This window comes from Piliocolobus tephrosceles, chromosome 18 (assembly GCF_002776525.5).
Source record: "Piliocolobus tephrosceles isolate RC106 chromosome 18, ASM277652v3, whole genome shotgun sequence".
Classification (NCBI taxonomy): domain Eukaryota; kingdom Metazoa; phylum Chordata; class Mammalia; order Primates; family Cercopithecidae; genus Piliocolobus; species Piliocolobus tephrosceles.
In genome coordinates this window covers 55,595,911-55,622,183 of record NC_045451.1, presented here as the reverse complement: position 1 = coordinate 55,622,183, position 26,273 = coordinate 55,595,911, and the positions used below count along the sequence as shown (strand labels likewise).

General features: G+C 44.5%; 1 protein-coding gene across 1 annotated transcript in view; it reads right to left on the bottom strand.

Moving 5' to 3' along the window:
* Positions 1–25: 25 nt before the first annotated feature.
* The window catches only part of KCTD1 (potassium channel tetramerization domain containing 1), a 93,347-nt gene continuing 67,099 nt past the window's right edge, over positions 26–26,273 (bottom strand). The window contains exons 3-5 of the mRNA XM_023207755.3: positions 20,791–20,935; positions 4,038–4,343; positions 26–319 (exon numbers count right to left, since the gene is read on the bottom strand). Coding sequence (XP_023063523.1) covers positions 161–319; positions 4,038–4,343; positions 20,791–20,935 — 610 coding nt within the window. The 3' untranslated portion in view covers positions 26–160. The remainder of the gene's footprint in view (positions 320–4,037; positions 4,344–20,790; positions 20,936–26,273) is intronic.

The window sequence follows — 26,273 nt, the reverse complement described above, 5'->3', positions numbered from 1 at the left end:
CATATGAATACAGGTGTGGTCTCTATTGGATATAAATGTGTCTTTTATTCGATTTTAGGTCCAGGACCTGGTTTGCTGTCCCAACTGCACATAAATGTCCCTTTTTTGTTTGAGTTATTGGTTTTGTGTGTTTTCCTTTCTGCAGAAGAAATATGTCCATTTAGTCCAGAGGCTCTTGCTTTATCCGGATGACGGAGGGTACGCGGGGCGTCCGTCTCAGTTCCCGCCGAAGGACGTATTCGCTGAACTGGGACGAGTCCACGCCTCCCCCACAGGAGCCCACGATTTCAAATCCTCTTTGCTGCAACCTCTCAAGGACCTGCGAGGACAAGACAAGCATCCAGTTAGGGGTGAGGTAAATCCTATGGCTACATAAACACCCTGAAGTTTGAGATTATGCGCAGCTCTGGTTCATCTCATCCAGCACCCATGTCCCTGTGAGCTGCTCCTCTCAAAGGAAGATCCTGGATTAACGGGCAGGAAGAGAGGAAGCAAGCATCTCCAATGCCTAAAATGTGCCTTTACATGCTTGCTTTACACACACCAGCTACAACACTCAGTGGTGTTAGGCCCATTTTATAGATGAGAAAACTGAGGTCCATGGCTAGTCAGTGATTCAGTGATGGAACTGGGTTTCCAACTCAGGTCTGTTTGGCCTCAAACCTCCTGGTTTTTTTTGTATATACAATGCTGCCCTCTCTGTCAACAATGAGGGTTCACATTTCAAAGCTCATTTATCACTAAAATACATCCTATGAGATAATAAATCTGGAAAGGACAGTGATGGCAGAGTTTACTTAGCCAGTGATTCATTTGTATTCTCAACTCCGCCTTTGTTCGAGTTTCCTAATACCAAGTTAATATATATGTTTCGACCTGGAAGACTGATGTAATTTCAATAGCAGAACAAAGGGACTACTGAAGACACTAGAGGATTATCTACAGATTTTCAAGTTTGTATCATTTGAAACTGATGTATTGCCCTGCATGCATTCAAGGAGACAAGAATCAGCACAATGATTACATATAAGAAAATGTATGAAAAATAAAGATATTCTAAACTTCTTATACAAGTATAAACCATAGAATCTGTTTCTTAATTTTGAAATCAAATACCTAACGCCAGCAAGATTCCCGCGTTTGGCACTACATGTCTGACACTCTTAAATGCAGGAAACAGTACCTGTGACTCTTAGACACAAATACAGGAAACTGATCTGGAGCATTCTGTTTCTTTAGGAATCCAACAAATATTAGACTTGCAAATGTTTCCTGCCGGAGTTCTGAATATAATTAAATTACCTCCACACCACCTTAAAAGCAAAGTGATTCAATCATAACTAACTTAAAAAAATAAAAATAAAAATAAAAATAAAAAACAAAAAAAAGCCCACCTCAAAAAAACTTCTATTGGAAGGAAGTGAAATGTAGTCAATGTAAAGTAAACCCTTACTTTTAAAAAAATTATTATTTTTTAGTTGCCTACTTCAATATAGAATATAGTCTGCTATGTTGCAAAACAGCTTAGTAGATGAGACTGGAAAGCAAGAGAGTATGTTTTCTAAAAATTAAAACCTCAAGTGCTGGCAAATTAAGAAAACACACACAAGTCCTTATGAGAACAAAATTAACATTATACCCAGCAGTGCTCTATTTCTGTAGGTAAATTTACGATGCATATGATACCCGTCAGCATAAGGACAGGAAGAAAACAATCCCTAATTTCAAAATCAAGACGTGCTTTGGTGGCAGGTAAATACAAAGACGAAGAACAGCTCCTTCTACGTATTCCCCAGCAGAGGCAGGAATGCAGCTTTCAGCAAGAGGCACCCCAGCTTCCTTGGCCAAACCAGACCCTGGAAAAGATTCCTTGCCATGATTAGGAGAGGAAATCCAAAGGGGAGGAAGCTGTGAACAGCAGAGAACCTAACCCTGATGTCCATTTTTCTTTGAGTCTTCAGGTCACTAAATGCTAACAGGAGGAGATCTCTAAGCTCTTCTTCGGAGTTCGATAGGCATCATGTGATAATTATTCAATGTGATCCAATGTTACCTTGGATGTGGTCAAAAGCTTATTTCAATGTAATGCAAACAGCTGATGGAGCCATTACTTTGGAAACAACAACACGTTCACAGCAAAGTTCCTTCAACTGAGTGATCATATAACAACTTAGTGAGGTATAGGGTGTCATAAGCCTTATCCCAGAGTCTCTGCGTGCCCACAGGCTGGTGACTATTTCTTGGTCAGTAGAGCAGGAAGCAAGGGTAGGTCATGGCTGTGTCATACGATCACGTTAATCCAGATGAAAATTTCCACATCTGACGTGGGAAACTGTCAAGCATATGAATTGACGATCGTTATTCACTGGCCCCAGGGTGTGGCCGAGGCCTGCCTTTCCTGGCTCTGAATGGTTCTGCCCCTCTGTCTGCTCCAGTGGCAGCCAGGGCAGGCTGCTGTGTGGAAGGGGACCGGCTTTCTGGGCTTTAAAGAGGCTTAAACTGCTGAGGCCGTCTCAGGAACGCTGTGCAGGGCCATGCGGGAGCGCCACACACCTCCAGGGGGCGCTCTCCACACAGGTGAGAATGTGAATGCCGTCCTCCGGAACCCTGCGACCCAGCGGCCGCCCGCCGCCTGGGAGCGTGTGCCTTCCGCTGGCGTGCTTAGGGAACATTTTCTGCCAGAATTTTCTGCTCTTCTGTTCTCAGACATCTGTTCATACATTTAAAGAGTTTATAAATAGTCGTGGAACAATCCTCAAGAGGCAGCACGGAAGAGTGGGTGCTTCGAGTCTCTGTGCTTTGGGAAGGGTTCTGCTGACTAAATACTGAACAAAGTCATGGGCCCATTCCAGTTAAAAAGAGGGAAAAAACTAGAACCCTCACTCCATTGACTTCAAACGGTTTTGTGTCATACGGAGCTGGAATCGAGACCCAGGTGCGCCTCTGCCTTCTCATCAGAAAGACAGAGGATTAACAGTGCTTACCTGTTAGGGTTGTAAGAAGACAAGGCATGTTCAGACCCTGGCCCAGGGTAGGGCAGAGAGTCGGTGCTCAGCACATGTTAGCCTCTGAGTTCTGAATTCCACCCCCGTATCTCCTGCTCCCCTAGACTTCTCCATCTCAGGAAATGGCAGTTCCACTCACCCAGGTCCTCTGTCAAAAATCTTAGTCATCCTGGGCTTATGTCTCACAACCCACAGCCATCGTCGGAAAACCTTATTAGCTCTACCCTCCAGACACTCAGAACTGGACACTTCTCAACTGCTTGTACCACAGCTTGCTGCCTGGTCTCCTCGCTTCTATTCTCTAGCTGCTATCACAGTGTTCACTTTAAAATACGAGTTCTGTCAGTTCTGCCTTCTGCTCAAAACCCTCCAGTGGATTTCCACTGGGCTCACATACACAAATGAACCAAAATCAAAAGGTGCCAAAATAAACAATCCTAGGGCACTTGCCACCCCCTAACGAGGCTCTCCATGATCTGTCCCTGATCTTCCCTCCTGTCTGAGCGCTCTCTCTCCCTGATTCACTTTCTTCAAGCCAAACTGGCTTTCCAGATAGTCCTCAATATGCCCAGCATACTCTACCCCAGAAATCCACTTACCCCCTCCTGGGCAATATATTTGACTGTTTGCCTCCCGCTCCACTCGCATAATGCAGTTCCATGAACACAGAGCTGTCCATCTTGTTCTGTTTGTCTCGCTATGTTGCCCAGGCTGAACCTGAACTGCCGGGCTCAAGTGATCCTCCTGCCTTAGCCTCTGGAGTGGCTGGGACTACACGCGTGTGCCACCGTGCCCAGCTGTTGTGTTCTATATCTGTCCCTCCCGTATCTCCAGTGCTCATCCCAGCACCTGGCATAATCACAAGACTTACGGAATGACTGCTGTAGAGGGTGATAATTCACCTACCCAACCGAAGTGTCACTGAGCAAGAGTTTCTCAGCTCTTTGGAGGAAAGGCACTATGTGAGGGCAAGGTTAAGTGACAACGGTAAGAGCGACATTTGATGCCACACAGTGTGTAACAATGCTATACCTGGACTGAGTTGAGGTGACAATAGCCATTTAGTGGAAACCTGATGACGTGGGTCGAGTCGTGATTCCAGCCTGCATTGACAGAGTTACACATCACGTCGCCGATTTCTGGAAATACTTCTTCTATCAAGGATTTGTCACCGCTTAGTGTGATCCTTTCTCCGAGGTCCGGGGCCACACGCACGACGAGGCACTCACAGGGCCTTGAAAAGCGACCAGTTTCTCTGTCCTGTTTCCATCTTTCCATCTCCAACAACATGGGCTGAAGCTGAAAATATTTTGCCTCTTCATATAACAAAGTGTAGTCCTGGAAAAAAAAAAAAAGTATTTCACAGTACAAACTGCAAACATAAAGTACTGAACATGTCCACATCTAAGAGGTGATTTTTTCCACCTCTTGTTATGTCAATAATCAAATCTGCATGTGCGTTTTTCACTTGCGACAGGTTTGCAGAGGCTCAATTTGCATTCATTCATTCAGTGAGGATAAAAGGAGCTAAGCAGATTAGGGCTGGTCAGGCCTTTTTACATGATTTAAATCCTGTAACCCTCATCATTGCCCAGTGAATTAGGAACCATTATTATTCCCATTTGCAGATGAGAAAAGTGAGATGTGAAAAGATTCACCCAAGCCTTGTTTCTTTTAGTAGAAAAAGTGTCTCTGGGTATTTCAAGTTTGATTGTGTCGGTGAGAACCCAATTTCTATCCTCTTGGATGGAACGCATACATTGACCAAGGGGAGGCACAACCTTGCCAATAGGTACCCTTCATCAGAAGCTCCGGGTCACCTTTGGTGGCTACAGGAGTGTGTGGGACAGAGGTATGAGGCTAGAGACAGGTGGGGATGGGCACCTGGAGGGCAGGCATGTAGCTCTTACTTGAACTTGGGTGTTGATCTGTGATGGTTCGGGGGAGGCTGGTGGAGATCTGGAAGGCTAGTGTACTGCCCTGTGCCACCTGTTGGAGCTGCCATCATAGAGTCAGAGACATAAACAACATTAGGCCTCGACTCCTGCAAGATGTGCAATAAAGAAAACCTGTCCATTTCTGCATTTCTGAAAGCATGAACACCTGGTCTTTTGGCATGGTTTCCTTTCCTCCAGCCTTAAAATAATCTATTGAATTGAAACAGAAATCTAACAAAACAGGTATTAAAACACACACAGAAGCCACTGAATGGGAAGACAAAAGGGAATGAGGGGGAGGCAGCAGCTCAGGAACAATGTTAACAAGCAGGTCAATGTTATGGCTAAACGTAGCTATGGCCACAATCATTTCTGGGTGTAAGATAAGTGGATACTTGTCTAGACACGTTGACTGAGAACATTTTAATCAGCTGACACAGGCAGTTGTGCCTTCCGTCCATGGGCAAGAGCTGGCAGGGGATGCCCGGTGCCTGCACGACAGCCAGTGTTGTAAACATGTGGTCCGAGTGCCTCAAAGAGGCCCCTGATGTCCAGATGGGTTAGAGCATGAGAAGCAGAAGATGACCATGGGATAATTATTTTTATTTTGCACTTTGCTTCTTCTCTTGCAAATCAAGCAATAGCAGTAGCAGCAGTAGGGGCATTATTCAACACTTCCAGAGAAAACAGCATGGAGAGATGAGAGTACTTGGCGGCCTTGAGGTGGGTAATCCACTTTCCATATAAAGAAGCTCGGACCCAGTAGAAGATGCTGTTGATGACACTCATCTCAGTGGAATGGGCTGCTGCTTTATTCTGTCCTTTTCCTGGCAACCCCCTTACCACAGGAGTCTTGATTCCTCGCAGGAAAGGAGCCCATTGCTCTGAAAGTCTTCCTTGCACATGTTTCTACCTGCTTAGCCTCCTGACCCAGAGGAGATACTGTTTTGCTTTAAGGAGTTGAAAACTAGGCTGAGGTGTGGCCACTCTTAAGACAGGGCAGAACCAGGGCCCCTAGCCCAGCCTGAGGGGTAGGAGTGGGGAAGCCACTGCAGGTTCCTCCTGGTTCTACCTGGGATCCCCACTCCAGGGCTTTGTCATCCTGGCATCACACCAACTCTAAGATACTGACCTAAATACTTAGTTACCAAGATGACAGCTCTCAAGATTTTAAAACGGCAATGAGAGTTACACAAGAAAGAGAAGTGAGAACTTATGCTATTGCTTTTTATTTTCTTGTGAGATTTAATTACAAAATTTAGCACGAGGAAGGATCTAGACTCCAGTGAAAATATCACTTATCGGCTGGGCACAGTGGTTCATGCCTCTAATCCCAGCACTTTGGGAGGCCGAGGCAGGTGGATCACCTGAGGTCAGGAGTCTGAGACCAGCCTGGCCATCATGACGAAACCCCCTCTCTACTAAAAATACAACAATTAGCTGGGCGCGGTGGCGGACAAAGCCCTCATCTCCCAGTGTGTCCAAAGTGAATGAAGTGAATGAAGCTAACAGGACTGGGGGTTAGAAGTCCTCCCCACGCTGACCCTGAGTCCTCACCATCTTTTCTTCCCTCTAGGTTCACAAGCCACTTGTTTAATAATCCACTCTGAGGTCTGGCTCCGGATGGGCAGTGAGGCTCGCAACATAATGTCGCTCCAATTCCTTGTTCCCTACTCTTGGAGAAGTCGAGAAACACTAGCCCTTTTCAGATTTTGGCCCTGCTCAGTGACCACTCTGGGATCCTGCTAGGGTTTATGAAAGCGAGAGTTCAGAAGCGCTCCTACGAAGGTCGTGTTGACCCTGGGCTATAGTCTCATGGGCCCAGCCTTGAACTGCTTTAAGCCACCAGGTGTTCTTTTATTCTCTCTTGACCATCCTGGCTCCATTTTTTCCTTTACTATGTTGTTCTATCTGGTCTCCAGAGTAGAGTCACTGCTGCGCCATGGGGAGCAGATGACGGAGAACTGCCGAGTGTTCATGCTTCTCTCTGGCAGCCGCTCACCATGCTGCCTTGCCTCTAAGCACTGGCCGGCTGGAGAACTGAAATGGTCCTTCTTGCTGCGTTACCATTTTCTGCACACCGGTGCAGTGCACGCTGGCCATTCATTTTCTTGGCAGGCTCCTTGGTATCTGTCTTTCTATCCTGCCTAACACCTGCTTACAGTTTCAGCTCATCAGAAATGAACCTGCAAAGCAGTCAGTCCCGCTGGCTGCTGTGTTTAGAAACCTCCTTTCCTTCCTTAAACGGGATCATTTAACTTTACTCTCTAAGTACCATGGTTTTTAAAGTGCAGTGTGTTTTTGTTAGGTTCTCCGGCCTTGTGCTTATTTCCTTCAGGCCTCTGAATCTTCCAAAATCTTTCCTTAAGCCTTTGTTCTAATCTGGCAATGTCCTTTCTGGGGCTTTTACAAACTTGAGATGACTGGTCTCCTGTTTCCAAGGTTCTTGGTGGAAATAGGCAGGGGTTTATGTGGCAGCAGCAGGTTCAGCACCTGTTTTTCTGAAGGAAATGAATTCACAACATCCACTTTTCCTCCCTTCTGAGCAACTTTCAGCAAAGCAACTCAAGAGTGTGCTAGATGCTGTCACTCTTCTGCCCTGGTCCTATATCCATTTTATCTTCTCTGATTAAGAAAGCACCATCTGGCCAGGCACAGTGCTCACACCTGTAATTCCAGCACTTTGGAAGGCGAAGACAGGAGGATTACTTGAGGCCAGGAGTTCCAGACCAGCCTGGGCAACAAAGGGAGCCCCCGTTTCTACAAAAAGTGAAAATATCAGCTGGGTGTGGTGGCCTGGGCCTGTGGTCCCAGTGAAGTTGAGGCTGCAGTGAGCTATGTTTGCATCACTGCACTCCAGCCTAGGAGACCAAGAAAGACCCATCAAAAAAAAAAAAAAAAAAAAAGCACCATCCATATTTCTTGCTTAGCCCCATATACAGTTAAAGGGAAACCAGTTACTCACAGACCTATTATCGTGTTTAAATCATTTCAAAATCTTAGAATACCATTTTCTTTTTTTCTTTTTGAGATGGCGTTTCGCTCTTGTCGTCCAGGCTGGAGTACAGTGGCATGATGTCGGCTCTCTGCAACCTCTGCCTCCTGGGTTCAAGCGATTCTCCATCCTCAGCCTTCCGAGTAGGTGGGATTACAGGCGCCTGCCACTACGCCTGGCTAATTTTTTGTATTTTTGGTAGAGACGGGGTTTCGCCATGTTGGCCAGTCTGGTCTCAAACTTCTGACCTCAGGTGATCCGCCTGCCTTGGCCTCCCGAAATGCTGGGATTATAGGCATGAGCCACCATGCCTGGCCTGAATACATACTTTTAAATAATTTAAGATTTACAATAATTTTACGTATGAGCTTCCCTAAGATCCTGAGGACAGGTACGTGGGACAAGAAAACAGACATGGGTGGTGGACTCCAAAATACAAACAGGCCAGGTTTTGAAATTTCTGTCTTGATTAAATAATTGGAATTCAGAAAACATCCTCCCTAGAGGGAGGAAAACGATATATTCAGTGTAACAGGTTCCTACTGCTGCTGTGAGAAATTACCACAACTTTGGTGGCTTAAAACAACACACATTGATTCCCTTACAGTTCTCCAGGTCAGAAGTCGGAAATGGATCTCACTGGGCTGAAGCCATGGTGCCAGCAGGGATGCCTGCCTTCTGGAGGCTGTGGGAACAAATCCACTTCCTCATCTTTTCCAGCATCCAGAGGCTGCGAGAATTCCTTGGCCCATGGCCAGCAAGCACATCACTTCCCTCATCCCATCTTCTCTAACCCCGGCCCTCCTGCCTCCCTCAGGTAAGGACCCCTGTGATTATACAGAGCCCACCTGGATTATCCAGGCTAATCCCCCCATCTCAAGACCTAATCACATCTCAAGACTTAATCACATCTGCAAAGTCCTCTTTGCCATGTCAAGCATCGTATTCACAGGTTCCGAGGACTGGGGCAAACTTCCCCTCACAGTCAATGGTTCCTCGAAACAGTTCAAAGGCTTATTTTCTGAATGTACCTGAGGTTTTACGCAGTAGCTGATAGGTCCTTACACTCAAAAGGCAACTCAACTGTTCGCCTATTTCGTTTTAAAACTGTGTGGGTGCCAGACGCCATGGAAGGCACCGTGAGCACAAAAAGGATTTTTCTCTGGGGAATGTCTCTAATACCTCCCAGGAGCTCTAGCTCTCCCCATCCCCAGGCTCAGGGCAGTGGGATCCTGCTCTTGGGACCCTCGGCAGTGGGTGGTTCCCTAGCAGGCAGGGCACCTGTGTATCAGGGGTACCACCAACAAAGCAGGGATGCCAAGAAAATGAGAGGATTTTACCTTTTCCATTTCCAAAACAGCATCCAAGTAGTGGTCATCACAAGAAAAGACAGATCTCTGCAGCACTTACTTTCCTTTGGTTGTAAAGATTTTGTTTTTCTTGTCAGGGACGGGAGGTTGGGGGAGTGGCCACTGCAGTTTTTTCAGTGTTTGGGGTACTAAAGCTTTTAATTGCCCTGGCTTGTAATACTCCTTTGGGCTGGAATAATTTTTCTTTCTTTCTTTCTTTTTTTTTTTTTTTAATGGAGTTTCCCTCTCGTTGCCCAGGCTGGAGTGCAATGGCATGATCTCGGCTCACTGCAACCTCTGCCTCCCAGGTTCAAGAGATTCTCCTGCCTCAGCCTCCAGAGTAGCTGGGATTGCAGGCGCCCGCCTCGAGGCCCGACTAATTTTTGTATTTTTAGTAGAGACGGGGTTTCACCATGTTGGTCAAGCTGGTCTTGAACTCCTGACCTCAGGCAATTTGCTCACCTCAGCCTCCCATAATGCTGGGATTACAGGCGTGAGCCACCGTGCCTGGCCCATTCTTTCTTTCCTTCAAAGCCTGGAGGGACAGGGACTGGCCCACGTGCCCCTTTTCTCCTGCCACTCCTTGATACTTCTCACCAGGCGGTCGGTCCCCTCCCCATCCAGGGGCGCTGACTCCCAGCTTCTCCTGACTACTCTTGTTTCCTGGGTCAAGGATACCCACACTAGGATTAGTCTTGATGGCTACTGAAAGAAATGGAAGCAGCAGCAGTGTCCCGTCTATGCCCTGCCACTGTCTCCACTCCCCATCTTACAGACAGAAGCACACACAGGTGGCCGTGCCAGGGTGCTGATGGCGGGACGGCGGGCAGGCCCACCAGCATTCTGAAACAACACCCTGGCTTGGTAAGTCACGAGGACGCCACACCACAGGAGCTAGGCCTGATGTCTAGAGCGTGCTGAGGGTGGGGACCAGAGACACCATCGGAGATGGTGCCGGGGCTGGGGCTGGCTGCTCTCCCATCCTCCCAGTCCTGCCTCCGGGAAAATATCCTTGGGAGGAGAAAAGAGGGCATGGGCAGTACTAGACAGCGCCAGTCAACAGACCACAGATACAGCCTCGGTGGCGGCAGCTGAGGCCGTGGTCTGGGGCATGTCCTGAGTGGGGACTCCCGCAAGTACCGGTGAAGAAACTCCAGTGAGTGGGGGCCTACCCAGGTTGCCACTCTGCCTTCTCCGAGAAAGTTCTACCCACAGGAATGAGGACCTAGAAGCAATGTGTGTGTTGCCACATTGGCTAAAGGGCAGGCATCGGAGCCAAACTGAGCCAATCAGATGGTGTCTCTGTAGGACCAAGGGAGGGAAAAGAGGCCCTGGGCTTGCTGAGACTGGCACATGTTAATGGCAGCTCCTGCAACTGAAGTCCTCAGGGCGGTCCTGGTGTTCCCACCCCTGAGAGAAAGCTTCCACTAATTCTATGAGATAAACTAGTAAGCGCTTCCTGTCAATACTCCCTTTAACTTTTCCTTAAGCTGGCGACTGGTTCTCGAGCAGGAGTAATTTTGACACTAGAGGGCATTTAGCAAGGTCTGGAGACACTCTTGGTTGTTGCAACCAGGAAGCGGGTGCTAGTGGAATTTGATGGGTAGGGAGGGATGCTGCTGAAAACCCTACATTGCACAGGACAGCCCCCATCACAAAGAATTGTTTGGCCCCAAATGTTACTCTGAGCTTGACAGAGATCGTTTTTATTGCAGCCTAAGGAGCAAGCAACTCACCTTGATCCAATGATCAGTTCATTCCTAGCATCATTAATGGTGGCTCAACCACATGCCGTTGCTACTGTGATGTAATATGAAGCAAACAGCATCACGGTGATGTATTCTCCCCAACATGTCTAAATTAAACCCATCATGTCTTTAGAGATGACTTCCAGTTTACAGGAAATTAGGGGATAGATTCATGAGCTAAACTACACATGACAAGGCCCAGTCTCCAGCAAGTTGTAAAAGGCATTGTGGGGTCAAGCAGGGAAACTCGAATATAGTTGTGGAATTAGAGGAAATAATTTTTTTTTTTTTTTTGAAAATGGAAAGGTAAAGGTTATTGTCTAAAATAAGCACAGGAAAAGATCCAGAAGGCTACTCACTAATGTTTTACCATTGGCAAGCTGAGTGGTGGGAACATATGGTACAGTTTTTTTTTTTTTTCTTTTGGTTTGTTTATATTTTTAAATTTTCTACAATGTACATGTACTTCTTCTATAATATTAAAACGTTATTAAAAATAAACAATGGAGGTTGGATGTGGTGGTGGCTCACACCTGTAATCCCAGCACTTTGGGAGGCTGAGGCAGGAAGATTGCTTGAGCCCAGGAGTTTGAGATCAAACTACGGCAGCATAGTGAGACTCTGTCTCTACAAAAAATGAAAACTTAGCTGAGTGTGGTGGTGCAAGCCTGCAGCCCCAGCTACTTCGGGGGCACTGAGTGGGGAGGACTGCTTGAGCTTGGGAGGCTGAGACTGCAGTGAGCTATGATTGCACCACTGCATTCCAGCCTGGGTGACAGTGCAAGACCCTGTCTCAAAAATTTTTTTTAAGGCTGGGCACAATGGCTCATGCCTGTTATCCCAGCACTTTGGGAGGCTGAGGTGGGTGGATCACCTGAGGTCAGAAGTTCAACATCAGCCTATCGACATGGTGAAAACCCATCTCTACTAAAAATACAAAAGGTAGCTGGGCATGGTGGTGGGTGCCTGTAATCCCAGCTACTTGGGAGGCTGAGACAGGAGAATCACTTGAACCCAGGAGGTGGAGGTTGCAGTGAGCCGAGATCGTGCTATTGCACTCTAGCCTGGGTGACAGAGTGAGACTCTGTCTCAAAAAAAAAAAAAAATTTTTTTTTAATTAATTAATTTAAAAAGTACCCAATAGACTTTTGAACATATCCAGGGCTAGGTAAGTTGGGAGCTGCCTGCCAGAAAATCTGTCTGTGTCTAGGAACGGTGGACATTCATACAGACAGAACATGACAGATGTGAGCAACATAGGGGACACGTACCAAAGATAATGTTAAAGATAAAAGGCTACAGAGAGAGAGAGAGAGAGAATTGTATGGTTCTCCATAAAAAATGGGGCCAAAGCTCTAGACTCTTGGTGTGCTGAGAGCTGCAACCACATGTGTGCATGTGTGAATATGCATGCGTACATGTGCATGTGCAGGGCATAAAGCAAAAACGAGCAAATCGGTAAAACTGGAGGGAGGGGAAAATTAAGGGAAGGGGGCAGTCATATCTATAATAAAACACTGCAGAAGAGTTCTGCAATCACTTATGCAGAGAACAGATCTCAACAGCTTTCCATGGAAGCCAGGACACAAGCGGCTGCCACTTAAATGATGTTCTAAAATATGAAATTATCTCAAAGATGAAATGGGTATCCAGCTTGGACAGCACATTTGCAGAATGAGATTTTAGGGGTGGAGGATCTTGTTTTTTCAGGATTACATGCACTTGCTCACGCAGCATTAAATGGCTAGGGAGAGAAGCAGGTAATCAATAAACATTCTCCCCAGCAAACTTAGTGAAAGAGAATCTCTCCTCATGCAAAAAAACCATGTCCCAGTCGGGCGTGGTGGCTCACACCTATAATCCCAGCACTTTGGGAGGCTGAGGCAGCCAGATCACTTGAGGTCAGGAGTTTGAGGCCAGCCTGGCCAACATGGCGAAACCCCATCTGTATTAAAAATGTAAAAATTAGCCGGGCGTGGTGGCACATGCCTGTAGTTCCAGCTACTTGGAAGGCTGAGGAAAGAGAACTGCTTGAACCCGGGAGGCAGAGGTTGCAGTGAGCCGAGATCGCGCCACTGCACTCCAGCCTGGGTGACAGAGCAAGACCTCAAAGAAACCAAAAAACCCCAAAAACCATGTCCCTCCCAGGTAAAAGAGAAAACTCTGACGAGGAAGAAAGCACCAATAGTACTGTTCGGGACGCGCAGACTCAAAGCTCCTCTGTGTACCTGTATTTGTGACTCCTGTAAACTGCACTGCTCCTGCTGATGCAATTCCATCCCCAGCCACCAGAACGGAAGGACCCCTTCAGCTTCCGCTGCCCCTCCCAGGTTCCAGAACACCCTGTACTGTAATTTACATCCTGTCACCCAGAGGTTCTGTGGGAAATGTTTTAAGGCCCTGGGATACGTGAGTTTCATTTGACATGCTTTTGTTTGTTTTTCCTCAAGCGTGGGTTACAGCTAAATCCTTAGCCAATTAAAGGGTGTGTTTGGTACTTAGGATTGATAAATAGCAGGTCTTCAAAGGCTCTGGAATCCTCAGGAAGCACGCAAAAGGTGCAGAGAAGCAGCTGTGCCAATCCTCTGCAGGTGGGTGGGTGAGTCCTTAAGGAAACTGGCCGCAGTTGAACTCCGTCTGGAAGTTTCTCCCTCCCCAGCATCTAACCTGAATGCTCTTGGAGGAAAAATAATGCCTGCTATGTAGGTTTATGTGCTGAGGGTTAAACCAAAGTACATGCCTAAAATACCTGGCTCAGTTTCTGGAACATACTGCAACTAAAAATGAATGGCTATTATCATTTCTAACTGTAATTCCCAATGTATTCGTTTGTGATTCCCTGCAGCCTGCATCCTTTTTAATAATGGGAATTATAAATTAATATTATTCTGATAAACAGCACAAAATGATGATATTATATACATGTTTTGTATTTTCTACTTAGTCCTATATAACTTCGAAAAGAAGTGCATTGCCTACTCATATTTAGATTGCAGCTTCCTGCATCTCTTTTAACCCTTTTTTGCTGTATTTTAGTGAATTAATACTAAACATTGATTATGTGCCCAACACACAATGTCCTCTGGAAAAACATAAAAATGTCCCTGCCTGGAGAATCGCTTGAACCTGGGAGGCAGAGGATGCAGTGAGCCAAGATTGCAACACTGACCATCTCAAAAAAAAAAAAAAAAAGAAAGAAAAAAAAAGTCCTTGCCTGCAAGAACTTTAAAAAATGCGGCAAGGAAGTGAAGATATATACACAAAATACCCAGAGTCCAAACATCAGGAAGTAGATCAGCAGGTTTCAGATGAACTGGTGGGAGCCAGAGCCTAGTTTGAATGTGAACCTCACTCCACTCATCTATTTACCCATCCATGCGTTCATTCACTCACGCCATAAATAGTGACATGCTTAATATGTGGCAGGTGCTGAGCGTGTGGGACCGATGCTGCTGGCTAGCTTCCCCAACAGCCATTTCAACCTCTCTCCCTTGCCTATTTCTCTTACTACAGAGGCTAAAAATAAGCGAAAAAAAAAAAATCCCTTTCTCAGCCACCAAGGGGAGGCTCCGTTCTGGCCAATGAGCCACAAAAGGAAAGTCTTCTGTGGGATTGTCTGACAAGGACAGAGTCTTGTGAGTTGAAAAGCTGTCTGCCCCTTTTTCCCGCCTTGACTGAGGATGTGACGCCTGGAATGGCGATGCCTGGTGCTGTGATGCAGTCACCATGTGATCTTGAGGTGACAGGTATGAGGCCAGAATGTCAACACTGAGGATGGCAAAACGAAAAGACAGAAAGCTTCCTGGTCCTCGATAACATTGCTGGGCAGATACCTCTGCCAACAGCCACAGGCCTCTGACTTCTCACGTGAGAAAAACGAATCTCCAATAGTGTAAGCCGCTGTTCACTGGCTGTTCCCACTCTCGTAGCTGGAAGCATCCCTACCTCACAGCTGGCCAGATGGTGCTGCACAGTGAGTGACAGACGCACTGCGTGTGCATGGAGAATCGGGGGTACAGGTCAGCCTAAGCTACACTGGGCCCAGGTAGGTTTGCTGGGGGATGTGGTGAAAAAGATGAGTCCTGAATTCCAGTAAAGGCCAGGGGAATGGCTGTGTAGGCGCACAGAGGGGCATTCGTCAGGGGGCAGAGGAGGGTGTGTCTGAGGGACAGAGAAGTCCTGTAGAGACATGTGGAGGGTGAGAGTGGGTGAGGTGGGCAGAGGCTAGAGCCTTCTGGGCCTTGTGGGCTCTGACAGGGATGTGGTGCTTTGCTCTGTGAGACAGAGGAATGAATGGAAGAAGCCGTGGCTGCTCATTTCTGCTTGACCCTCTGACTCTGGGAGGACGTGCAGCTCTCCAGGAGAATGCCTTGAAGACACAACAGAGGCGAGCATACGGCTCCCCCAGGTCTCCTGCCTGAGTCACTACATTCCTTAAGAGATACATGACCCTAGTCCTTGCCTTTTCTTCTATATGAGATAACGTCTGAAGGCTGGTGACGACGCTTCTGTAATCTATAACACGCTGTACTCTTACACCCAAAGCTCGATGTATTCTGCTTGTGGCGTCTGAGCAAGCATCATGTGATTTTCCGTGTACTGAACCTCCACCGCCTGTATACAAGCTGTGGGCTGAAATCCTGTGTAGGACCTCAGTAAGACTTCTGAGTAAAACTAACTTTCATTCTTGAAAAGCTTGGTTTATCTTCTTCATTCCACAGTTTCAGGAACAAGAGAAAGTCCCTGCAGAGTTTCAAGCAGGAGCAACTCCTGATACAGTATCCTTTTTAAAAAGTGTCACATGGTCAGGGATGGGGTAGGAGATAGTGGCAGGGAGAGAGAGGTGGGTGTAACTGTCAAAGGACTAGAGGAAGGATCCTTGTGGTGACGGAACTGTTCTGAACCTTGACTGTATCAGTGTCAATATCCTGCTTGTGATAGTATTTTGCAAGATGTTATTACTGGGGGGAGCTGGGTAACACAGCATCTCTATTATTTCTTACAACTGTATGCAAATCTATAATGATGTCAAAATTAAAAGTTGAATTTTTAAAAAGCGTCTCAGTTTCTATGCAGAGAATGAGGCAAAAAGGGGTTAAGAGTGGGAGAGTGGACTCCAATTATGAAGCCATTCCAAGGAGTCCAGAGAGCTGCTGGGCCTTGGGCTAGGGAGGTAGGATGAGGGCAGTGGATTGATTCGCGATGCGTCCAGGAGGTTAAGATGACGGACGCACTGACAGATCACGTGTGGGAGGCGAGGAAGAGGAAAAAGTCCAGAAGGACTGCAGGTTCCTTCCTTGAGCAAGTAGGTGGATCTGGCATCTTTTACTGAGATAGGATACAAAGGAAGAGGAGCAGATTTTGTTCCTGGTGGTGGTGGTGGTGGCAGAGGGGGACGCAGGCAGAGGGAGCTCATTTTTGGGCATGTAAAGTTTAAAGAGCGAATGAACTATCCAGGCAGGGATTCTGGTCAGTATTTGGAAATGCGATCAGCTAAACAGGAGGTGATTTTCATATTTGTACCAACCAAACCTTCTCCTGATGAACTCCAGGCTATATATAACTTAGCAAAAAATATGAAATCCTATGGCAGTTTTTCCTTACTGGTATACATGTCTGTAGCTGTGATGACTTGACTTCTTTGTTGACAACTTTATTTTAAAATTGTTATTTTATTGTTTTATTTTAATGACCTAAGTCATATGTGAATGCCTGCTCATTGTAAAAACTAATGATAAAATTCATACCAAAGCATACGGAACTAAAAGTGAAATATTCTCCCTTACCCCTTTCCAATTCCACTGCCTTTCCTCTAGGAAAAGATGAGAGAGTAAGAAATCATTCCCCCAGCTCTCCACATCATGCTTTGGCCCTTCTCTCTACAAGAGCTTACTTGCTCCCCAAAGTGGGAAAGGGTCCAGAGCTGACTGGGGAGCGCCTGACATTGGTGGGGCCAGGTTGGACTAGTGGCCGGTCACTGCTGGAATCTGTGCCCTGAGCAGGGACCCAGCGTCCTGACTCCTCTTCCTGTCTCCATGTGCGGCAAGCACCTGCTTTCGAGAACAGGCCTGGTTCTCTCCCTAGGTCTCTCTGTTTCACCTGCAGCTGCTGTGGGATGCTGGCCTGCTCTCTTCAACTATGCTATTCATCAGCTGTGGCCTCGAAGACGTGGGGCTGCTGTCTAAACCCAGTCAGTTCCCTTGATCATGTCTGAGAGTGTGTGACCCCAGGTGCAGACTGAGGGCTGGAGGTAGAGACTGCACTTTGGCCTTGGGCCTGCAGAGTGTTGTCTACTTCAGGTATTATCTGAGAGCCCTGGATAAAAGTTTTGCTCAAATTAATAAAGTAGCCTGGAGAAAAAGGCAGGAAAGAGGTTCAAAAGTTGTCATGCCAAGAAAAAACTGTATACACTACGTTGAAAATTATCCTTGAACAGCCTCTAGGAAGGTACCATATTAGAAACTGCTCTTTGGAATACCATGCAGCCATAAAAAGGAATGAGATCATGTCCTTTGCAGGGATATGGATGAAGCTAGAAGCCATTATCCTCAGCAAACTAACACAGGAACAGAAAACCAAACACTGCATGTTCTCACTTATAAGTGGGAGCTGAACAGTGAGAACACAAGGACACAGGGAGGGGAACAACACACAATGGGGCCTGTAGGGGTAGGAAGAGGGAAAGCCTCAGGATACATAACTAATGCACGTGGGGCTTAATACCTAGGTGATGGGTTGATAGGTGCAGCAAACCACCAAAACATATGTTTACCTATTTAACAAACCTGCACGTCCTGCACATGCATCCCAGAACTTGAAATAAAATAATAATAATAACAACAATAATAATAAAAAAGAAATCGCTCCTCAATACGCTTCCTTTCCTGAGCTGGAAGAGATCACTACTGATGAAGCGGCTTTTGCTTAGGAGCCATGTTGCACAAACCAAGCCCGCATGTCTTCAAAACCCTGGAATCAAGCTCAGTGCAGTGAGATGCACGCCATTGAGGGGGCCTTGGGAACTGCCCTTGGCTGGGAGCAGTGGGCTCCTGCGCCTTCCTCAGGCTCATTCCAGGGCTGCGGGAAGCTCATTCACTGGCTGCAGTTACTACACTCTCTCTGTTTTCTTGCCAATTGCATATAGTTGTTTCCATGTAAAAGAAACGTGCACATGATGCAACTCCTCTGTGCTCTCTTTTCCATTTGGCTAATAATCCTTGGCATGTGCCCCACTGTTCAAAATCCTGAAGGAGAAGATAAATAAGGGGCCCCTGAGCTTCTTATTAACTTGGGATCTACCCTTCTGAATCTTTTTCTACGCATTTATATATGCATACATACTTGATCTTTTACATAAGTAGAAACATACTATACATATGGTTCTGCAACTTAATATTTTCACTGAATCATGGAATTATGGGATTTCCCCCGCACATATCAACAGATATAGATCTAACACATCTTTTAAACTAGTCCATAGTATGGATAGTCTGTAATATTTGTAACCATCTGCCACTGCTGAACTTTCTTTTTTAGAAAGTCCAGTTTTTGCTATTATAAACATGACTGTAATAAACATCCTACATATAAATATCTTTACATATTTATGTGAATATTTCTAGCAGATCAAAGAGTATGTATATTTGAAACTTTAATATTTACTGCTGAATTGTCCTCCAAAAATGCTTAATGATTTTTACTTCCAACCACACTGTATGTTCCCTAACACTGTATATTATACATCTTTTAAAATTTTGCCAATCTCATGGATAAAAGGGAGTATCTCATTTTACTTTTGTTTCTTTGATACAAAAGAGACTGAATGCCTTTTCAAATGTTTATTGCCAATTTCTGTTTTTTTCTTTGGGAAAATGTTGTTCATAGCTAAAAAATTTTTTCCACTGGGTTGTTTGTATGTTTCTTATAGATTTTTAAGATAGATCTTTTAGGATGGGTATTCATCTTTTGTTGCAAATATTTCTTATGGTCTGACACGTATCTTTTATTTGTATATGATGTCTTTAACTGAACTATTTTTTTTTTAAAGGATAGCTTCTGGGTATGAAATCTCATTTACACAGGCCCTTTCTGCCTCAAAATTATACTTTTAGAAATTTCTTTGTATTTTTTCCTAAAACTTTTATTGCCCTTGTTTTTGTATTTATTTCTGAAATTTTGTGAATTTATGATGTAGGACAGGGCTCTGGCTTTACAATTCCCTCAAATGTCTCAGTGCTGATCGTCTCAGCGCCTACTACTGACTATTGCTTTCTTTTCCCGCTGATGTGAAATGCCACCTTTACAGTACATCCAATTCCTGTGTACCTGTACATCTACCTCTAGACCTTACTCTTCTCTATTGATTTGTATATTTCAGCGCTGTCAGAACCACACCTTTAAATTAATATAGCTCGAAAGTCTGTTTTGACATTGGTAGGACACATCCACATTACCCACCTTTATCACCATTACTATGACCAGAAATACTTTTTTTTTTAGCTATCCTTACACTTTTTTTTCTTCTACACAAACTTTATAAATGGTTCAGATTTCATTTTGAAAAATCTATTACTTAAGTAGGTTTGTCCTGACTATATAGAATAATTTGAGGATAACTGACATCTTAACAATATTAAGGTTTCCCATCCAGGAACCTAGAATGTTCCTTCATTTATTCAACTGTTTTACAGTTGTATGTAGAGATTTGTGGTTTTCTTAATCAGCCTTTGCTTGTCTCTTGTTAGGTTTATTCCTAGGTGTTATAATTTTTATTGTATATTTTTCTATTATAGTTTATAATTGGCTCTTGCGATTCTCTAAAAAGGCTATTGACTGGCCGGGCACAGTGGCTCATGCTTGTAATCCCAGCATGTTGGGAGGCTGAGGCAGGCGGATCACCTGAGGTATGGAGTTTGAGACCAGCCTGCCCAACATGGCGAAACCCCATGTCTACTAAAAATATGAAAACTTAGCCTGGCGTGGTTGTGGGCACCTGTAATCCCAGCTACTCAGGAGGCTGAGGCAGGAGAATTGCTTGAACCCTGGAGGCAGAGGTTGCGGTGAGCCAAGATCACGCCTCTGCACTCCAACCTGGGAGACAAGAGCGAAACTCCGTCTCAAAAAAAAAAAGCTGTATATTGATCCTGAATTGAGCTGCTTTAATGAGTTCTTTATAAGTTCTAATAGCATTAAGTTGGCTCTTTAGAATCATCCATTTGAAGAAACATTATCAGCTGCAAAAATTACATTTTCGTGAATTCCCTTCTAATATTAACACTTTCTATTTGTTCTCCTTGTCTGACTCCATTGCCTAGAGTTACCAGCACAATGTGGGCTATCTCAGCGTGACTAACCTTAACACTTGTTACTAACTGTAAAGGGAACAATTCTAAAATTTTCCTGTTCATGTATGCTTTCGATTTCTGGGAGCGGGGAGGGGAAGCTAAGGAGGTTTTCTTTTATTCTCTAGCTCTCTAAGACATATCAGAAATGAGCTTTGAATTTCATCAACTTCTTTTCAGTTTGTTCAAGTGAATTATAATTCAATTCTTTAAATGAAAAGCGATCCTATTTTAGTCATGTAGAAGTTGAATGACCATATCCACTATTTCATGAATACAGCATAACCATGTGAAAGAGAACTCTGGCACCTTTCGAGTTGGTGTACGTTAATAATGTGGAACTAGAAATCTTTTTTTGGAGCACATAAAAAAATCACATATTTATGCTATTGGTGATTTAACATGGATCCCTCACCTTGAAATCATCAGGAATGAGGAGTTTGGATGTTCGTAGAAAATTCAAGATATATCTGAACATCTGTCCATCTCTGTCAATGAAATAGTGCTGTTTGAGACTGTCCAAAACAATGGGCTCTGTACCATCAAAAAGTCTTCCGATTCTGTGATAGAAAAGAGGGAACAGTGAAGACAATTAGATCAATTGTTCGGCCACTGAGACTAAGAGGTGTCTTTTATCACTGTCAAAGGTAGCACTTTTGAAGATGGCAGTAGGGAAAAATCACGATTGTCTGCAAAGTGTTGGTCCCCGCTTGATAAATATCTCAGGATGAGACCATTCAAAACAGTCCTAGGCTTTGTCAAATAAATTCTTTTATTCACTGTCTTTCACCTGCCAAGAAAATGTTCCTGACATGGTGATGATGGCTAAGTGCTGTCACTGTAATGGAAGGTCACGTCTTTCCCCGTGTTACTTAAAACAAGCTTCTCTGCTACTTAAAAAATGTTATTGCTCCAAAGTGTCTTTGAAACAGATTCTACTCAAAAAGCAATTTTGTTTTTAAGAAATCGTTTTCTGAGTTTTTCCCACCCATGAATCCCAAACTTTCTAAAAATAAGGCAAAGCCTATATGTTGACACCTACATTTAATGATTAAAAAAAGAACAATTTAAAATACCACTCATCTAGGTGAATATGTTTTCCAATAACAATATACACTACAGTTTCTTAGGTCTCAGCAAAAAGCATTTGTAACAGCCAGGCATCATTACAAAAAAATATTTGGCCACCCCCAAAATATGACCTGTTCAGGAACATGAGTAACTATGCTTAAAACAAGAATCCATAATATGCTTTTCCCAATTTTGGAATGAACATTTGTATGGTGTGCTGCAGTTAAAGTGTTTTGCATCTATCATCATTTATCCCATTAATAAAGGCTGAACCTATACACATTAGTATAGGTTCAGCTAATAGAAGGTGGTCATATCTGTACTGTGAAAACACAGAGGGCTGGCTAATGACATGGAAACATTCCGTATCAGAGAATAGAATTTACACACTAGAAATCAGTTCCTGTACCAAAAGGTACATTTTACTTTCATTAACAGTGTGGACAGGCAAATGGCTCCATGTTTTAACGAAAAGCTTTTGCTGATCTCCTAACAAATCTCTCTCTGATTTGGAGTAACATCATTCTGTTGCTCTGAAGATGATTTTGAAATGATACATTTTCTAATCTTAGGTTGAAGTGGGGCAGGCATAATGATAAATCAATAATTTCACCCCTCTTAAAATACAACAAACAAACAAGTGGGAAAGCTACTTTCCTCTCTCTCCCAAAAGAAAGGCATGTGAATTTTTGTTTCAACAAAAATCTTTTAAAGATAATTTTAAAACTCATGTTTTAAAATCATTTTTAAAAACTCATGTTACCTTACTCTGAAGGCAGTTAAGTGCAAAGAGGAAAGCAAGTACATATGGTAGGGTTATTTTCTAAAATTCAACAAATATTTTTGAGCTAGCGTTTTATCCAACTTTCCATGAATTGCCCGTGATTATCCAGGGTGTGGATTACAACCTTTCTGGAATTCTTTCACTGCATGCCACCTAGTCATTCATTTCTCACTGACACATCAATCAAACAGTAGGCTTGAAACTAAACTATGCTTAGTCACTGACTTCTAGTGTTTCCAGGACAATTTGATACAGGATGAAAAAGAATGAGATTTGTTTGCCTATTATTAGAACATTTTACTCTTCACTCTTAATAACATGATAGATTTCTAGTTGACAGGGGAAGAAAAGGGAGCTATATTAAGTGCTTTCCAGATGCCTTGTACCATCCTTAGTACTTTATATATGTAACAAACCCATTATCTTCATTTTAAAGATGAAGAAATAGGCTTGAAAAGATGATTAACTTGCCCAACTAGTTAAGCAGCACTGGGGGATTTGTGCACAGTCTGGTCCTAAAGGGGCCTCCCTTACAACAATCGGAATGAAAAGAATTACCAATATTGAATGAAAGCTTATGGTCTAGAGTTTTATTTCTGCCATATATTTGGGGAGTGAGAATTTTACAATGAAATCCAAGCACCTATGCCGAAATAAGTCAGTATCAGTGATCTTGTCACTTTAGCAAGAGAGGAAAAGTAGATATTTTGTTCTTTTAAAAATCCTGTTTTTTAGTTTTTAGATAAACTCTCATTTTCAGGTCTAGAGTTGGATGTACCCTTGCACAGAATGAGTGATTAATAAACCTACACGGAGTGAACGTGTAAAGGAATCAGGACTGAGGAGTGTGGAATGAGAATGGGGTTTGGCTAGTTACTAGCTGTAATCTAGGTGAATCGACTTGTTTCCATTTCTTTTTAAAAATTAAGTCGCACTTTGTTTTATAAAATAACTTTAACTTTTTCTCAGGGTTGATGAGGAAATTCAGTGTGCTCATGGTGAGCTCAAAAAATGCACAGCAATAGAAAGTATTCCAAGCCAGCCAACAAAAATTTCTATAAAAGCAGCTCTTAGAAGACTGCAAGTGCTAAGGCACAGGATTTAAGGAGAAAAAGGAACAATCCTGGAAGTGCATTGTTTATAGACCTTTCTAAAAATAGGAGAGAAGTGTCATTTAAATGGTTTTTAGGATGCAAAAACCAAGAATAAAAAGCAACCTTGGGTGTGGATACAATGAAGCATCTTCACTTCCAACGTAGTTAAAATAGAAAAAAGCTGCAAAGAGCAGAGCAGGAGGGAGATGTGAAGCGGGCACTAGCAGAGCTGGCCCGCGAGTAACCCAGAAGCCGCCTGGCCGTCCGGGCGGGAGAGACAGTGGGGAGAACTGGACTCTTCAGGCGGCCTCCACCAAGATCAGAGGAGACGAAAAGCTGAGGAAGGCCTGGATTCCACCCAGCACAAGAGGAACCCTAGCCAGGGAATTTTTCTCATGAGGGGGTCCAGTCAAAGGGCAGCAAGCAAGGCCCAGGCCCTGTCTCGGGCCCCCTTGCCTGGTGAAACCGCAGGCCCCCGCCAGGCCGTGGGAAGGAACGCTGGCGGCCAGCTCGGCCAGACCTGATGGAAGGGGCTGAAAAACGCGCGCTGCCAGCGCAGGAAAGGCTGCGTGGGCTCCATGGGAGCCGAGCAGGCAAGGGTTGTGGAGAGAAAGGGGAAAGGGCTGGAGGGGAAGAGCGCTTGGGCCGCAGAGGCACAGGCCTGGCGGAGGTGAAAGCCTCTCAGAGAAGAAAACGTTCCCCATTGGAAGCAACAAACGTTAGGAGTAATAACAAGAAACGCAGGGCTGCTGATTTCTGCCAACTTTAAAAGGAGGAACGTTGGAGTTGTGAAAACACGGTGGAGGGGGCATGTGGTGCCAAGGGTCGTAAAATGGCGTCCCTGGGTGGTTTTTGAGATTGCAGGGCTGTGTTGTGGAAAAGTATTGTTTGGCTAAGCAAATAATGGGGAAAATCGGCACAGGCTGTATTTCTTGTGGACATGTGAATGGAGTTACAAATCAAACTGCAGTGATTTGTAAACTCTGGTGCCTGAAAACTGTGGAACTCATTACAGTTTACTAACCTTGGAGAACATTCCTGTTTTCCAACTAACCAAGACCAAGCTGGCTCCAGACGATGTATGGCTGGTTTTGGATTTTTTTTTTTTTTTTTCACTCATTGAATCAAGTGGCAATGCTGAGAATGACTTTCTTCCACCAATTTCTTTTTGTTTTTTAAGAATGATCATTAGTATTTTAACTAACTTTTTTTTACTTTTAAAAACATTTTATTTTGAATACTTTCAAACTTATGCCAAAACAGAGAAAATAATAGAATGAACCCCCCCCATATGACCATCAACCAGCTTCAAAAGCTGTCAATTCCTGGTTAATTTTGTTTCAACTCTACCTCTGTGCCTCACTCTCCTTTCAACTGGTAATTCTGAGGTACGTCTCAAACACTGTATTATTTTACTGTACATATTTCATAAACTAGTAAGATTAGAAAGTTCACTACAAATATGTTCACTAAAAAAAGTTCATTAAAAACAACAGATACTGAATTCCACTGTTAATATTAGCTTTTTAATATTAGCATTCTGAGGCCGGGTGTGGTGGCTCATGCCTGTAATCCCAGCACTTGGGGAGGCCGAGGCAGGCAGATCCCAAGGTCAGGAGTTCAAGACGAGCCTGACCAACATGGTGAAACCCCGTCTCTACTAAAAATACAAAAATTAGCCGGGTGTGGTGGCACGCAACTGTAATCCCAGCTACTCTGGAGGCTGAGGCAGATAATTGCTTGAACCCGGGAGACGGAGGTTGCAGTGAGCCAAGATCGCATCACTGCGCTCCAGCCTGGGCAACAGAGCGAGACTTCGTCTTAAAAAAAAAAAAAAAAAAAATAGCGCTCTGTTGATTACTCTTGTTTATAGAGCAAGCAATGCAAGACCTAATCTCTGAGGAAACCAAGCTTATTTGGTGGGAAGAGCGTCTGGTTTTCTCCACTCTCCCTGGCATTGTGTGCTGTCCATACTGTGCATGAAAGAATGGTCTTAAGTCAAAGAGAGTATGGGGCTAGGATCCTACATTTGGCTTAGTGTGAATCATTCATTAAGAAGTTTTTTCTTGTGTATTTGTTCATTTTATCAACCTGATTTCTCTAATTTCCTGTGACTCAGGTTCTTAAGAATTTCTCTTTCTTTCTTTCTTGTGTAATCATTCAGTTACTCATTCACTCTTTCCACCAGTATTAGTGGGGGCTCACTATGCCAGATACAGGGGATGCCGCAGTAAATCAGCCACAGTCCTTGCTTTTGTGGAATTTAAGTCGTCGGGGCTGGGAGTGCAGGTCAGGTGCAGTGTGATCAAGTGTGTCACTGGGTGTGTACAGTGGGCTCAGGAGGTGCACCTGGATCACCTAACTCAATCTGGGGTTGGCAGGGAAGAAAGAGAAGGCTCATCGGAGACCTGAAGGAGAAGAAGTTGGCCAGGTACAGGGGCGGGCGGTGAGGTTAGGTAAGCAGGGAGAAGGGTGGGGAAGATACAAAGGCTTGTAGCCAAACCCTGCCACGTGATTACTCTCTATTGGGGTGTAGTCAGGCTGGCTTAGAAACGAGGCTGGAGCAGCAGAAGCCAGATCGTAAAAAGCCATGTGAGTCGGGTCAAGGAGTTTAGATTTGGTCTCAAGGGCAATGGGGACTGGTGTCAGGCTATGTTGTCAGGGACAGTAAGTAAAAGAGCACATTTAGGAGTGAGACAGAGTCAAGATGCCACATCTGAAATCACACTTTCTCACAGACACAGCTTCTGGCTTACCCAAATCCTGTCTGTTTTGCCTTGCTTTGACTGCATCATTTGCATAATGCAGTGGTTCTTAACCCTGGCTACACAGTGGCATCACCTGGGCAACTCTGAAAAAATAATGATGCTGGCTCCCCACCCCCAGCTATTCTGATGTAATTGGTCGGGAATGAAGCCCAGGCATCTGTATTTCTTTAAAAAAACTCTG